The sequence below is a fragment of the Anser anser genome (assembly GCF_964211835.1).
Source record: "Anser anser genome assembly, chromosome: 1".
In the NCBI taxonomy this organism is placed as follows: Eukaryota; Metazoa; Chordata; class Aves; order Anseriformes; family Anatidae; genus Anser; species Anser anser.
The window spans coordinates 134,855,906-134,872,791 of NC_139720.1; the positions used below are offsets into that span (position 1 = coordinate 134,855,906).

Here is a 16,886-nt window from a genome sequence, read left to right on the forward strand (position 1 = left end):
AACTAAATGTTATGACACGATATTACACAGAAGTATTAAAATGTGTATTTAATTGCATACTAGTTATGAATTAAGATTTTAGCTGCTGACCTACTGATCTAGGACAGCTAGAAAGAACTGAAATCTTTTTGCATTGAAATTTTAATGTGATATTCAGAGTGGCATAACCACACTTACGTTGAAGTGTCTGCAGGATATGTGTAACATTTAAGCTAGGTACCTTTATTTTATTTGGTGGAGACCTATTCAATGTCATACATGGCCTGTTGCTGACGGATGGACCCCGTGGTACGGAGCCGTGTGGGAGCAGTGCTTGAAGAGCTGCTGCCTGTGGGCAGCCCCCGCAGGCTCAGTTCGGGCAGGACGGCATCCCGTGGGAGGGACCCCACGGGGAGCAGGGGCAGGGAGTGATCCTGAAGGAGCAGTGGAGATGAAGCGTTAGGGACTGACCACAGCTCCCATTCCCCTTTCCAGTGCACCTCTTGGGGGAAGGACATAGAATAAGGTGGATGGGGGGTAGGTGTTTTGCTTTTAGTTTCTCATTGCTCTAGTCCGCTAGTGATAGGCAATAAATTATATTAATCTCTTTTATGCTGAGTCTGTTTTGCCCATGATGGTAATTGTTGAGTGATCTCCCTGCCCTTATCTCAACTCATGAGCCTTTTTTCATATTTTCTTCCCTGTCCTTTTGTGGAGTGGGAGTAAGAAAGCAATGTGGTGGAGCTTAACAAACCATCAGTGTGAAACCACCACAGTTGCTTTCTAAATTCCGTTTATGATGCAACTTTTCAGCAGGGTGAATGCATCAGCTAAGTCTTTTTGTTTTATTAAAAAAAAAAAAAAGAACAAAGGTTGAATATTCTATTCTGTGGAAAGGTTATTAACTTTTGAAACTTATAAATTACCTATTACAAACTCTGTTTTTTCTTTTTTTTTTTCATTTTTTTCTTTTAATTTATAAATACATAGAAAGAATTAAATATAAAGCTATGACTCCCCTCAGACATATCATCATACCTTAAGGTTCTGTTCCCATAACATCCCAGGTCTCCAATACCGAGATCATCAGCCATCAGTAAAATGACATTGGGATTTGAAACACTGTAGGTATGGACACTACTTATGGCATACTGGCAAACTGTTAGAAATAAAAGGAGTCTCATCTTCTTCCTGGTGTACAAGAACAGGAGGAAAACATAACATATATAGATCTTTTATTTTTAAAATTAGACTGTTAATCTAATGCAGTCCTATTATTGCCATGGATTCAATAGGGAAAAAAAATAATTAGATTCTCTATTTTTATTTAGCTTCTTTTTCTTAAGAGATTTTTAACATTATTTTCTCTCTCATATTTTTTAAAATCAAAAATGCATCTTTTAATATACAGCTCATCACTCCTTTCAAATCTTTACAAAGATGAAGCTTATAAATAAAAAATAAATAAATAAACAAAGAAAGAAGTAGTTACAAACTCACTGATAGTACTTTTGTGTACACAGATGCACTACACAGCAATAAATCACAGCAAATAAGTTTTTTTTTTTTCCTTTAGGTATAAATGTGATTTGAGTAACACAGAAACTGAAATCATTTAGAAACAAAATTTGCAAGGTTCACTGCAGAAAAAAAGTTCATCAATTTTACTACTGAAGTAAGTGACTGGATTTTTCTTCAGCAAGGGGAAAAAATTCAGCTCCAGTTTCTTGACAGAAAGAAATATTATAGCAAAGGGGATAAAAAGATGCACTACCAAGTTACTGAAAAGAATGTTTCAGAAAAAAATATTCATAAACATCAGGGCCTATAGTAAAATTATGTAAAAATATTTGATATCATATCACATTGTTCTACAAACAAAGCTCATGCTTTATCCAACTTCAAACAGGAAGAGTACTGTACTGTACACAGTGCTACATACAATTATATTCTTTTATGGTAAGAGCACAGTTTATTTGTAGATGTGCGTGCTATGAATACTACTTTACCTAAATAGGGACTTGTCAAATCTCTGCTTTAAACTGCATTAACTATGCCCTGGCTGACCTTGAGTGCCTCAGGCTCTGATGGACTATGGCACGTGTAACCATTAAAAGAGAACTGAGACTCTCTTTTGCCCCTAGTAATACTGCTATCTTTTCTGGATTCAGGCAGCCTTTTTCAAACATAAATGAGGCACGAGTCCCACCTGCACACTGGATTACGCTGGCACAGAATTGAAAGTGGAAGAAACCTTCCAGGTTCTGTTGGGGTAGAAATTTGAAAGTGAGAGTGAAAAAAGGAACTAGAAACAAGAATTTCCAGAGAGAATGGGGACAGCAGGTCAAGAAAGAAAAAGTTGTAAATCAGTGAGTTATGGCAGATAAAAGTAACTGGAGAGAAGATAAAGAAGCCAGAGCTGGAAGAGCCTGTACAAAGAAACTAGACATCAAGGGAGTCAGATTCATAAATCAGTGAGGTGTGGTGGGTAAAAGTATCCGTAAAGACAAAGTAGTCAGAACTGGTAGAGCTTGCTCTGACTTGAATAAAAAGCAAGGAAGGAAACTTGAGACCCAGCTGGAATGAGAATTACAGTTTGAAATAAGGAGAAAAGTTAGAAGGTTTAAGAAGCTGGAAGGGATATTACAACAATTGATAGACAAAGAAACTGAGGAAAAGAGGTGTGAGAAGTAGGAATATGTGGGATGAAAAAACTGAGAAGCTATGATTAAAGAAGAAGAAAGGAACTTGTTGGAAAGAGGCTCCACAGATAAGACTTGGGACTGACAAAAATGAGAAGAGATCAAGATACTGGGGATGAACTAGACTTCAGGTTCCCAATATTGCCCTTCTGTGAGACAGTATAGGTGCAAATATGATTTAAACTCTTTTATTGCCTGTTCACACACAGGTAAAACACTAATAAGTACATTAGCTATTTTTAACTGCGTACGGTACACTTTAAAACCCATTTACCTCACTTTGATGCCAGTGCTTGGGGTTTAGACTTAGCTGACCACACCTAAAGATCCTTACAGCAGCTGAACATTAGATGGTTCATTTTACGGGACACAATCTATGTTCTCTCAGACATGGAAAATACACAAACTTTAAAACACTAAACACAGTTCTGCTTGGCTGGATGCATCTAACCAACCCTTCCTCAAGTTACCATACTAAGGAAACGGTGTAGCACCTTCCGCAGTGCACTTTTAACCTGTGCAGTAGGTATACCTTTCCTCCCTTACAGGATAAACACATGTGACTTGTGTCCCATGTGCTGTAAGTTAACACCTAACACACTGATCATAAGAACAACCTAAGTAAGAATCTTACGTTCCTGCTGTTCAGACTGCTAGGGACATTGGAAAGGGTAACATGTATGTTGGTGACACTTTATACAGAGTCACACAGACATTCACAGGACCTGCACATTTACTTCACAGAAAGTGCCCTCAGTGCTGCAGTAGGCTTCACATTGTCTGAATAAAATCTAGAAATATACACTCCGGCCACTAATAAAACCATCACTTTACAGGCACCAAGGTAGACGGTTTTGTAAGTATTACAAATAGTAATTCCAAAGTTTAATTCAGCTGATATAAACAAAACATCCTGTGTGTTGATTGGAAGGTATGGAGCTAAGGAAAGGGGTATTTTTGAGTATGTATGGGGTCTTTAATCACCAATGAACAGAAAAAAAATAATTTTCCTTTTACAGAGCAGAGTTACTGTTAGAAGCCAGAGTATCCGCTGTATTTTATTTTCCAGAATTAAATAGTGAAATATTTTAGAACTGAACTAACTACTGTTTACCTGAATTCTAAACAGATCTCAAATCTGGGGTAGAAACTAAAATCAGTAGTATAATAGCTTATTCACTGAAATACATGAAAAAATTAATCACTTTTAAGGTTAAACTTCAATATCTCTTGCTGTATATTTTATATAGCATCTTCATAGAATATTTTAAAATAGAAAATTTATCCTGAAGGAATATCTGTAGAGGCTCTCACACTTTGGACTGTTTGCTTCCACCTGATAGTGAAGTGAAATCAACAAGGAAACAGAAAAAAAAAAATACAAACAACTGTTATTTCTCTGATGTAGTCTCTCCACAGCAGACTTGCATGCATGTTGAAGGGATGTGCATGAGAAGCAAGAAAAAATGGATGGATGAAACTGAGTGGAACAGACCACAGCAAAGAAATATGGAGCAGAGATATGATAAGAATGGAGTTCTGAGAATGCAGAGGTACATCTGTGTCACACAACAGTGAAAAGTAAGCCAAACACAGAGAGAATGATTACACCAAATCAGATGAAACTTTCAACGAGCCTTGTATTTGTTCTCCAACATCTGCCAATACAAATGTTTACAGAAAGAACACAAGAAACTTGGCAAGTATATTCTTCTAGTAATGTAGCCTACTAGCTTTTGGAAGTCAGTATTTATGGTATTTTGGACAGGAGAATACTCTCCTGTCCAAAACAGGGATTCAGTAGGCCTTCGTGGATGTTTTTTCATGAATTTATTTTAATCCATTTAGAACCAATTAGCATTTCTTGCATTTTTTGTTTTTCATTGAACCAATTTGCTTTTTTGACTTCCACAACATTCTTTATATGTTGCTTCATTAGGCTTCAGCTTTGAAGGCTTTATATTCTAGATTCATGTGTCAACATTATTCCTTAATTGCATATAGGACACATAAGTGCAATTTTGAATCTCTGCTTCATTTCCCCAGGGTATATTAGGACTAATAGTATGTTCCGTCTTACCAAGGTGGCTGCTAAATTGTGTAGATTTAAAAAGGTGCTTTATTTCCTATAATGAAAGTCATAAGAATTTGGATTTCACACATACCGTTTCAATCTACAATAATTTAATTACTGCATGTAAACATCCATACATGCATACATAGATGTGTCCATATACATGTCTACACATGTATGTCAGTATATACACATATATCCTACTTTTTCTACAAATCTTCAAATTACATTATTGGGATTCTAATACATATTTTTTATTTGTATTTTTGTTTAAAAAAATAATAAATGTTTAAGAACCAATGGACGAAAACAAATAATAGATATTATCCATTATTTATTGATATTTCATATGGATTTATTGAACACGTCTTTTAAGTTCCAGTTTTCTTAAAAAAAAGTGTTGGCATATCATAGAGAAACTGAAGACTTGTCTTTTTTTTCAAGATAATAGGCTGAAGATATGGCTCACTGTTTCATCCTTATCCTGCATCTCTTACAAGAACGATTATATGAAAATCTTTCAAACTCCTCTTCCCAACCAAATCATCCCAGCATTTTTATGTAACCTGATTAAGCGATTTATCTCTAAAGTACTCTTTTAATATCACAGAACCCTTTGAGAAAATGCTTAATATACTTTATTCTTGAAGGTATAGTATTTTCTGATGAAATAAGCAAGATTTAAAGATATTCACCTCATTAAAAAATGCTGTGCTATCTTTAAGCAGTATGCAAAAAAATGATTTTACCATACTTAACTGAATGCCAGAGCTCAAAAAATTTCCCTAAGTGTCATAACAACTACACTGTAAACAAATTAGAAGATGATCCTGCCTCCTCTAAAATTCTGAAAGAGAACTCTAAAAGTCTGCAGAGAAAATTCCTCAGCTTCAAGAGAAACAAAAGAAAAATGCTTCAAATTTTAACAAATAATAGTATTATATACTATTAATAACTTTCTGTTATTAGTTTAAGATTCATTCAAATGCCTCAATTAATTCCTCTCTTACAAGCCAGCCATAATCTGTTGCATCTTTTATGTCATAAGACATTGACAAGAAAAGTAAAACTACACCCTTTTGGCCTGTCCTAATGTAAAGTAATTTATACAAACAAACACTACTTTGCATTTGCAACAGACTAAGACCATGCAAAAAGTCAGTTATGACATCCTAACTATTAACTTAGCCTCAGATATTATTGCTTTTTTTTTTTTTGTACATAACGTACAGAAATGAAAATCTGTCAGTTAGTAAAAGCTAACAGAAATTTCACCTAATATGAACTTGGAAAAACATAAGAATAAACAAATATATTTCTTGTTCAAGCATAACTATTAATTGGGTCTGAATCAAATCTAGACAAAGCCACAAAGCCTTCATCAGATCTAAGTTTAGGTATCTTTTAAAAATGATCTCTCAAGGATTTACTAGTTTAATCTCAATTAAATTACAGAACTTAACGTCAGCATCAATGAACATTATTCCTGGTAGTAAATTGTTACCTGAATGGAAGATAAAATTATTTTATTTGTACAATTTATTTGTACAATTATTTTATTTGTAATTTTTAAAAAAGCCCAGACTGTATAATTAAGATATGCACATTAGAGCATATACTCTTTACCATGATTAATGTTTAACAGCATTCCTTTTGTTAGCCAAGTAGTCATTAGAAATTTAGTTTTAACTCTGGGCTCTGGTCAACAGTATAATAAAGGAGAATCATATGACCACACAGGTAGTCATCCTATTTGTCAGTTATCCACCATCCTGAGAGATTTTTTTTTTTAAAGGTTAATCATGAATAACTACTAATGACAGTATCATGCCATTTCCCAGAGACAAGTGTTCTAAAAAACTAAAAGAAATCTTTCTGGTTCAGTAATTGCACATTATTAAGATGTGTGAGCATGTATGAAAGAAAGATCTCTGTTCTGTTTTTGCAGTTCACCACTTCAAAAGGATTTTAGGTCAATGTTTCTCAGCGTGTGTTTCGTATTTAGCTTAAATATATAATACAATACCATTAGATTTTGATGGAACAGAAAGGTAAGAGAGATGAGAGAGCTTCCTTTTTGAAATCCGTATCAGCGTCAATATATATTACATGATAATGACAAAATATGCAAAGCTGTTGACATATACTATTATTAAAATCTATTTTTATGTGTATGCCTATTAGAATAAGGACTTTATAATGCTACATTAACCAGTGTAATATGACACTTGCTTACATACTTCAAGGGCTTAACTAAAACCCATTCATGTTATCTAGCTTAATGAATAGTTTTGAAAGCTGTTGAATCAGGTTTTTAGTATATACCAGAACTAGATGATATGTGAAATGGCTGTTTCAATACTGCCTTTTACAGGAGTGCCAAATGGACATGAGAAAGAAGAATGTGTGACAAAAACTTTATTCTTTTTTTTTTTCAGTAAGTGAGCAGATAAAGATTGTACAGTTCTATAAAATTGTGAGTTTCACAAGCAGAATTAACAGAAGCATTTAACATAAAAACCATAAGCATCACCTCATTGACTGGTTAGTCTCTTCATCTTCACCTAAGCAGAGCCAAATTGGTCAAATTTCATTCACATTCATAGTCCAAAAATGTTTGATAAGGACAAAAATTAACACACATAATACTGGACTAAGTCAAATCCACCAGTTCACTGCGTTTACATGGACAGTGCACAGATCTGAAGGTTGGTATGTAAGTCCTGATGTAATTTTTTGGAGGGACAGTAAGATAAATGGTCAACCCCTTCCTGAGTTACTCATCGGCATCCTCTGGAGTCTGTCAAGATCAAAGCTTTGGATTTTATAACATAATATTACTGCACTTCCCTCTATCTACAACCCCTTTTCTAGTCAAAATGGTTTACTACAGAAATTGCTGTGAAATGGCTAGTTAATTTTTCTTTGCTACATAAAGTTAGCAAGTAGCACATCGATAAAATGATCCAGTATGTTATACTGTTTCCAAAACGATGTTCTATTTAAAAAAAAAGAGAATCTGTATGTGCATAAATTTGTTCTCAAAGTGTAAGATTATTATTTTTAAAACAGCTCTATTGTTATTTATGCTTTCATTATGACAGTACTCAAGGAGTCTTAACACAGCTTATTGTACCAGATCTAAAAATTGAAAAAAAGGCAGCATTCAGGCAATGTAATTTTACCTATGTAGAAGCTGAATGTCTAGATGGTGCATACCAACTAGGCACTTATGGTGCAAACCAATCCATCTGAATTTATTCATCTTAAAGTTATGCATTTAGTCTGAGTTAATTATCTAGACTTGCTCTCTAATTAATAGGAAGAGACAGGCACCTTAAGAGCATGATTCAACTCTTCTTAAGATTGGTATAATGAAATGTTGAAAGTGATGTTCATGATCTTTTTCCTCAAAGTAGAAAGAGAGCCTAAACACCTAATTTAGACTAGATGTATATGAAAGGAACAAAGTTACATAAAATTAATCTCACCTTGATAGTGGGTTGCCTGTGCGCACTCACTACAAAATACAAGGGAAAAAAAAAAACACAAAAAAAACACCTTTGTGTAATAAACAACCACTATACTCTTCCATTAATATAATGTGCTTTACCAACCTTACTGGTGTAACAGTTTCTTACTCTGTGTAATACCACTGAAATATGAGAACTAGGGACAATTCATGAGTTTTAGCTGCAAAATTTTTCTCCAAGGGAGGCATGTAACTAGTTTACCTTCCCAGAGTGTATAGTAATCTGATGAATATTCTTAAACACCCTATTCTTTCATTACTCTCAGTTAAAAATAAATAAATAAATAAAATTGATGTGAGTGATTACATCCAACAGCAAGGATTATTTTATAGAAATACTGGTAATTTAATCTCTGAATAAAGTTAGCTATAGCTGGCCCTGTATTTAAGTTACAATCATGAGTGTGATCAGACAAATAAACTGTATCTCTTGACAGACTTCTGACAGAACAGAAATTACATTCCCTGCTGTTACCTGAGCCAGATGATATTTCAAGGAAGCTGTTGTCAGAGGTGACCAACCAAATGACTGTGAGTGTTACCTGATTGTGGTTCACAGCCTCCTCCCTGCTGCCTTCTTGCCTTCATGCTACACAGGCATGGGAAAACCAAAGCAGCCTGTGACCAGCCAGCCACGGCTAGAGCTGATTACCTTCTTTCACAAGGTCCTTGTCACAAAAGAATAAAACACCTTAGCTCCTGACATATGACAAGAACAAGTGTGTGATTGTGCATGGGCACTGTCCAGCGATTCATGTGGAAAGGATACCTTTTAGTCATGTCACTGGGATACAACTACCCCATGCCCAAGTATCACACGTGTCCCTCTACCCCCCGTCACACTATGGGGGATGTGCTCATTCTGGCCATGGTGGTACACATGCTCGTTGTGTTATGTCAGGTGTAGGAGGAAGGAAAACAGCAGTGCACCTGTCATATAATATATAGATATAGATATGTTGATCGTTTGATGGTGAAAAGCATACTGTAACCAGCCCTTGCATTTCTCCACTGTTCAATCCGTCCCATCGCAAAGACTAATCACTACTGTATTAAAAGGTATCTAAAGTAATCAAGAAGAAACGGTTGTGTCTAGGTGGCCATGTTTTGGTGGTGCGGAGGGGCTGCAGGGTGGCCTCTGTGAGAAGTGAATAAGGACTGCCCCAGCTCCAGCCAGCTCTGAAACGTGGTCCTCACTGTGAGACACAGCTGAGCCCATCAGCCACACTGGTGGTGCCTCTGGGAAACATATTTAAGGACAATAAATACTGAGGGGGAGCAAACAGGGAGAGAATGGGGAGAGGAGAGAAAGGGAGGAGGAGGAGGGAACAACACGGTCAGAGCAATAGACGATGCTCTATTATGCCCGAGCAGGTACAGGCCCAAAGGGTCCACAACCCATGGAGAACCCACATCAGATCTTAGGAAAAGAGTGAGAAAGACGGAGTGGCAGAAAGAAAATGCTATGCACCAGTGTCATCCTCCTGCACCACCCACTGCCTCCCTGAAGGGACTAGGTGCAACCTGCAACAAGGGAAGGGGGAGGTGTCCGGAGCGAAGCAGACTAGAAAGGGGGAGGAGAAGAATCTGAAGTGAGGATGAGCCAGGGAAAGTGGAAGGAAAGTATTTTCACTAATTGTTTAAACGTTTTTCCTTCTTTTTTGTTTCCCCATACTCCAATGGGTAATTAAATATTTCTGCTACCTGTAATCCACGAATCTTCTCGCTCCTGTTTCTATTTTCTCCCCCAGCCCCACTGGGAGGACAAGAAATGAATGAGCAGCTGTGTGGGTTAAAATGAAAAGGGATAAATAGATCCAACGGCAAATTTTTGATTAACTAAAATTTTCTTTCCTATGATTCAATCCATTCAGATTACAAAAGCAAGCCTTTTACCAGAGATAGAAATGGCAAAGCTTTTTAAATTAAAAATAAATCTGTCTGAGATCAGCTGATGTATGGTGTTTCTGGTGTAAGCAGGAGGCTCACGACATTAAAAAATAGCTTTTCCTTTCTCTTCATTTGCACAAGTGAGAGGTATGAAAAGGTTAAGTGCAACACCTTATTGATGACCAAAATTATTCTCTTAAATTTCTAGGACACAGGAAAACCTATTTTTTTGTTACTTTGGTCACAAAACTAATTCAGAAATTATGTGTTTTTATTTCTGTAATAGAACAAATATTAAGGGACTGATGTATCCTCATTCTGCAAATAGTCATGAATATGTCTCTAGAAAAACTGTTTGGAATTTTTTGATGGTATACTTTCTAGTAAAATAAAATAAAAATATAATGCAGAAAAAAAAGTATGTCACATTAAAAATGAAATTGTTCTTTTTTATTTTTACACTTAGAAAAAAACGGTCTATTTAGCATTTACAAGGTGAAAACAAACCTATTCTGTTGTTCTTTTGGGCAGGGAGATATTTTTACTATGTTATTTTGAGCAGGCCTAAAAGATCAGCCCAAACCCCCAAGTTTTTATGACCTAATGCAGAATTAGAACAAAGAGATCAGAATTATTCATTCATTATTTTTATTCTGCCATGGTGACAAAAAAAAACTTCAGAAACATAAAAAAAAATAAATAAAAAACTAGTAAGATGGCAAGCCACTTTCTAACCGGCTCTAATACGGAGATACTCCAGCAGCATTATTCATTGTAAACATTAAACAGCTTTAAAATTAAATTCTAGTATTGGAAAACAGATTTAGAAACAAAAGGTAAAGATCATGAAGTTAGGAGGTCTTAAACTAGGAATATATTTATCCTGGAAAGAAGACCTGTGCAATTAGGAAAAGAAGAATTATGAGCTGGATAGCTGTTATATAGCAGCCTGATTGCAAGCTACATAGATCAGTTTCTTCTCCTAAAAAATGTGCAAGCCAAGTAGCAAAGACATTAATAAAATAATGCATATATATTAGTCAACTTTTTTTCCGGACCTTAAAGATTTAAACCTTTACTAATTTCAGAAGCAAAAGAGCAGCTGACTTACTCCCCCATCAAGAAAAATAAAATAAAATAATAAATAAATAAATAAATAAATAAATAAATAAACAAACCTTGTAAATATACTTGGCTTGGCAAAATATCTGATGGACACTTTAAATATAGGATTAGGCAACAGTTAGAATTAATGTCTTAAAAACAAGGATACCTGAAATACTAAATAATTCTACAGCTAAAAATATCTGCTTATAATACTAGAAGAAGCTAAGTGGTTTCTGAAAGTCTGACTTAAAAAAAAATCTTGATCAAACAGCATAGAAATATGTATATTGTATTTCAGTAATATAGGATGAAAAGTCATGTAAGCCATAAAGTATCAAGATTTCTTCTGTGTCCCCCCCAAGTAAATTCTTGCTCCTTCCTCCCCTCCCCATTCTCTCTCCTTTTCTCTGAATTTTATTCCCTCTTTCATAAAGACTGTAGAAAACTTTAAAATTCTTGCTGTTAAAACAGAACATCATCCCTTGGCACATATGACCTAAGAGGCAAAATCCCAACACAACAGACTGAATGAAAATGATCATTAGCTCAAGACTATATTAATTCACTTCATTTTCACCTTATTTTGTATGACATTTTAAGACCATAAATATAAAAAGTTATCCAAATGGGCATTTTTTTTTTTCATTTTCTTGTGGTACCTCAGTATTAACTTTCTTTTAACATTTGAACAGTTTCTCAATAATAGCTCCAGGGGTCTCATTATCTTCTGGCCTGCACTGGAGCATGCTGCAAGTATGTTTGAAATGAACAACATACTTTTTTAATCATATCAGAATGTCTGTAAGTAAGTTTTTATAAGTAAGGACATTTTCTGCACTCTGCATAGGAATGATGCATAGTTTTGTTTTTAAAGGATGGATTCTGTTTATCAGTGAAAAAGAACATATAATACTTTGTCCAACATGCATTTTTCAGGACTAGTATTTTACTGTTACTATTAGACAACTGCTATAATAGACAACGTATTGAGTTGTCTATTATAATAATTGATATGAACTGGAGATGTGACTCTTCCTAAGACTAACTTTTGTAAATGACTAATCCATATCTATCAGCTTCTTATTTTCTTCATCATAGCTGCCAGTTCTGTCAGAAGTGTGGTATGTAAAAGTTACACACACACACACAAACCCAACAAGTAGCATTCTAATTTACTGATTTAGACTTCTAATACTTCTAATTAAGCACATTTTGTAACACCAGGGATTCTGGAAGAAAGCGTGTTCACATGCAAACGCCAGTCTGGTTAGATTAGGACAATGTCAGAGTAAAACAGTTGTGTGAGCTCTGGGCCCTAAGATTTCCTTCTGAGTATGGCTAATCAACTGATTCTTTACCATGGCAGAAAAAAAAAAAAAAAAGAAAAAAAAAAAGAAAAAAAAAAGATCAAGACATCTTTACACTGTTGCCTTTTAATTTCAAACAGTTGTCAAGGAAGCAAAAAATCCAAGGCCATTATTATACTGAATCTGAAGCTGTTCACACTCTCACATCTGCGCAGCCCGAAGTGCCACAGCCACAATTCTTATTAAGCACTTCTCAGCAAACCATCTCAAATGTTCTGACTTCTCCAATCCCTCTTCTCACCCTAAACTAATTCGCTTTCATTCCTCTTCGTCCCCAAAATCCTTTCATAAAATCAAGGTAACTATTCTGCAGTCCTATTTCCTAAACCATGTCCTTATTTCTCCAAATCCCTTCCCACTCAAGAACCCCGTATTACTGTGCCACTGAGACTGAATACCTTTTGGATGCAGCTGCTTGAATCCTCCAATTTTGCTTGCCCAGGCACTGTTATTACCACTGGCACGCTACCATTACTACTCTTGATGCTGCTGCTCCTCCCTGCTTGCCGTCTCCACAGCTTTTCTCTCCCCACCACGTACGCCCTTCCACTGGGCAGCAGTATGCAGTGCTTCCTATTGGCTACTGTGGCTCTCCAGGTATTAGAACAGCCTCAGCTGCTGGTCTGACAGGGATTGAACACCCAGATACAGGACCACACTTCCTGAAGTCTACCTGGAGAGTACCCTAAGGGCGGAAGCAGAAAATATGTTTGTGAGAAAACAGGACGTATAGAACCCATATTATTAATGAGTCATTGCAAAACTGCATAGCAAGCAATACATGTGGTCAGATTCTGCTCAACATGTGTTTTGGTTAAATGGGCTTCTCCTCTTTCATCTTCCTTCCTTCTCATCTCAAGTGCCTGCCCACATGTAGTTGTTCTGTAGAAACCTGGCAGGTACAACCTATGCTACAACCTATAGCTACAAAGCTATGAAATTTTCCTTACCTTCTTTCTTTCTCTATCATTCTTTGTCATCCTCTCTATCTCAGTGGTTCTTCTTATGCATACTGTCTTCTTAGTAACTGTGTTTACCCCCAGTTAGCAGGTTGGATGTGTATGAGATTACAAAGGGAGAGATTAGATTTACTATCACTTAAAAAGTTATAGTTAAGTCTTACACATTTCCACATTTGAATCAGAGATTTTGTGAGATTATAATGCACATAAACCAAGGTCACTTCAGAACTACAAGCTTATTTCAGAACCTAGCCACCTCCAAAACTATTTAACAATTTATTTCCACTGGATCTTGAAACAGAGTCTGTAATCAAAATTACATACACTTTTAACATTACTTTTTAAACAACTAGAGCTTAAGTGGTAAGAAAAAATCTACTGTTGTACTGCTGGAATATGTTCTAGTTCACAAGGACCCTACTTTATTTTTCAGTCAAAATGCTTTCACAATTCAAGTAAAGCTCATATTCTTTTTAACCCACTCTAGGCAGGAAATGTTCCACTCCACTGAAATAATGAAGTGCATTTTGTTGAAAAATAATTTGCCATTATATTTGATAGTACCTTACAGACAAGAAACGACAGTATTAGTATTCCTTTTTCTTTCTTACATAAAATACATTGCATTAAGCTAATGAGGAAAAGACAACACTGCATGTTATTACTTCACATAATTGCTAATTTCCTGTCATGAAGAATTTGCTTTGAGCTGTGAAGGAATATGAGCTCCAACTATAGATGAACTCAAAGTTTACAATGAAAAAAAAATATATGACAGACGTGGGAGTGGAAGGGGCATTTTACCTTGCAGCATGGAATGGTTTCTGTTTCTGCCTCTAGTTTTCACACAAGATGTCTGTTCTCTTATTATTGGTAAATGGGTGCAAAGTCCAGTCACGTGAACTGAAACACAAGGGTGGAGGGGGAGAAAAAAGGACAACACTGAAAAATGATAATGTCTTGTTATACAACACCTATGCTGCTTTTTGGTAAGAAACTACTTCACTAGTAGGGAACAATTTCAATGTGTTTTCATAATGCATATACACACAGGCCTAACCAAGAACCCATTTTAACTTGTTGCTGAAGATTTTCTGTCAGGCTTTTCAAATGCTACTGACATTGCATCTGTACTGTCTGGCTGGGATGGAGTTAACTTTCCCTGCAGCAGCCCATACAGTGCTGTGCACTGCACTTGTAGCTAGAACAGCACTGGTATCACACCAGTGTTGTGTCTATTGCTGAGCAGTGCTGGCACCGCATCAGGACTCCCTCCAACCTCCCAAGAGCCAGCAGGCTGGGGGTGGGCAAGAGGTGGGGAAGGGACACCACCAGGGCAGCTGACCTAAACAAACCTAAGGGATATTCCATGCCCTATGACATCACACTCAGCAATAAAAAGTGGGAAAGGGGAAGGAGAGGGGGGCTCTCGTCTGTCCTCCCAAACAACTGCTACGCATATTGAGGCCCTGCTTCCTGGGACATGACCAAACATCGATCGTTGATGGGAAGTAGAGAGTAATTTCTTAGTAATTTCTTTTCTCTCTCTCTGTGCTTCTGCGTGGCATTTTTTTTTTCCCTCTTCCTTTTCCTTAATTCAATTATCCTTATCTCAACCCATGATTATTTTTTTTTTAATTATTTTTTTCCCCAGCATACTGTCTTCTTCCCCTCTTCTTCTAAGGAGGAGGAGTGTGAGAGCGGTTGTAGTGGAGTTCACGGTAAAACCACCACAGCATCATATGCAAGAACAGCAGGTATGTTTCTGCCTTCTGTACACATGGTAAACATTTCTGGAGAATACCTATGTAGCAATGTTTAAAAAAAAAAAAAAAGTGTTAAAACACCTTTATAAGCATAATTTCAGATCAGTGATTTTCAAGCTCTTCCACTGGGGTGCTATTAAGAAATTCTCTGTACATACATACTGTACTCCTCAGCCATCCTGTTCTGCTTACCATGCATTCTTTTAGAAACAATATGTGATCCCAGAAAATGACTACTCGCAGGAAGCCCAAGAACCCTAATATGAAAAATCATTCATTTAGCTTTGAAAAGTGGTAGTTAGTTTATGTATTATCCTTCTCCACCTACCCCAATCTATTTACTTTTAACAAGGAAATTTTATCAGGAAGGGAAAGACAGATGTCCAAAGACATGTGACAACCACTGCCAACGAAGCATCTGAATTTACAGACCTTGCATTCTAAATACAAAACTTTTTTTTTTTTTTTTTTAAGGCAAAATACTGAAGCTAACTAAATGACTGGGAGAAATCAAATTGAAACAATGTTTTATGAAAAGATCCCTGACTGGACTTATTGGAATCTAGTGCAAGGACAGAGCATTTGGATCTAGTGTCAGGAAAGAGCTGCAGTGAGCCAGACCTTTTGACTCAGTTCATCAAAAAATCTCTACCAATGTTTTAAAAGATTAGGTTCAAACTTAAACAAGACTAAGTGTTCATTTACTAGGGAAAGTACATCTTTGTGAAAACAAAGCATGATAAAGATCACTCCTGTTTTAGACTGGTTGAATGATGGTGCACACTTAAATGCTTTTACTCACATAAATCTATTAATATCAACTAATTTTTAACAGGGATTCAAATGAAGAACACCAATAACAGAACTAAAAATTGGACAAAGGGAGATTTTCTCTAAACGTCTCTTATCTCTGCATTATTTTTTCTTTCATGGTAAAATCCAAGGAACATAGCTAATTTTAGAAGATAGTTTTGAAAGTCACAGACATCTAGAATGAAAAGATACAGTTCTACTTTTCCTAGTGACTGATTGCAAAAGGGTATTCATTGTGCAGTAAATCTTCAGTTAAAAACTGAAAAATACTTTGATCCATTCACTCTTTGGATCAGTTTGAGAACACCAGTAATAAGTTTTACTCTAGAAATTTTATAACCATGTAGTTATCCTGAAGGACTGTAGGAGAATCATTATATGAAAAGAATTTCTGAAACTTGTGGATTGCACACAACTTTGTGCAGTTCTGAGGATGTCACAACAGCTTTTATGTATGAAACTCAGCGATTTGTTCTAACGATTTTGGCATTTTCCTCTTCATGTTTGTGCTTAACTTTAGTTAAGAGTTAAGAGACAGGAGTTCAACTAGTAGAACATACTGGCTGTGTCATGTAAGAATAAAGACTGTATCCTGGACTACACAAACAGAAGTGTTGCCAGCAGGTCAAGGGAAGAAATTCTCCCCCTTTACTCTATCCTCATGGGACCCCACCTGGAAGTACTGAATCTAGCT

At 36.0% G+C, this 16,886-nt stretch overlaps 1 protein-coding gene across 24 annotated transcripts in view; it reads right to left on the bottom strand.

The window, feature by feature from the left end:
- Window positions 1–16,886, bottom strand: part of STS (steroid sulfatase) — a 120,667-nt gene that overhangs the window by 94,411 nt on the left and 9,370 nt on the right. For 9 of the 24 annotated variants that reach the window (XM_083829009.1, XM_083829025.1, XM_083829028.1 and 6 more), the window contains 3 exons: window positions 14,418–14,516; window positions 13,602–13,678; window positions 1,018–1,170 (listed from right to left, as the gene is read on the bottom strand). In XM_083829009.1, the coding sequence (XP_083685135.1) occupies window positions 1,018–1,170; window positions 13,602–13,621 (173 nt within the window). In that variant the 5' untranslated portion in view covers window positions 13,622–13,678; window positions 14,418–14,516. Of the gene's footprint in view, window positions 1–1,017; window positions 1,171–13,049; window positions 13,337–13,601; window positions 13,679–14,417; window positions 14,517–16,886 lie in introns of all 24 variants that reach the window. The other 15 variants (XM_083829021.1, XM_083829016.1, XM_083829014.1 and 12 more) reach the window with 4 other exon arrangements.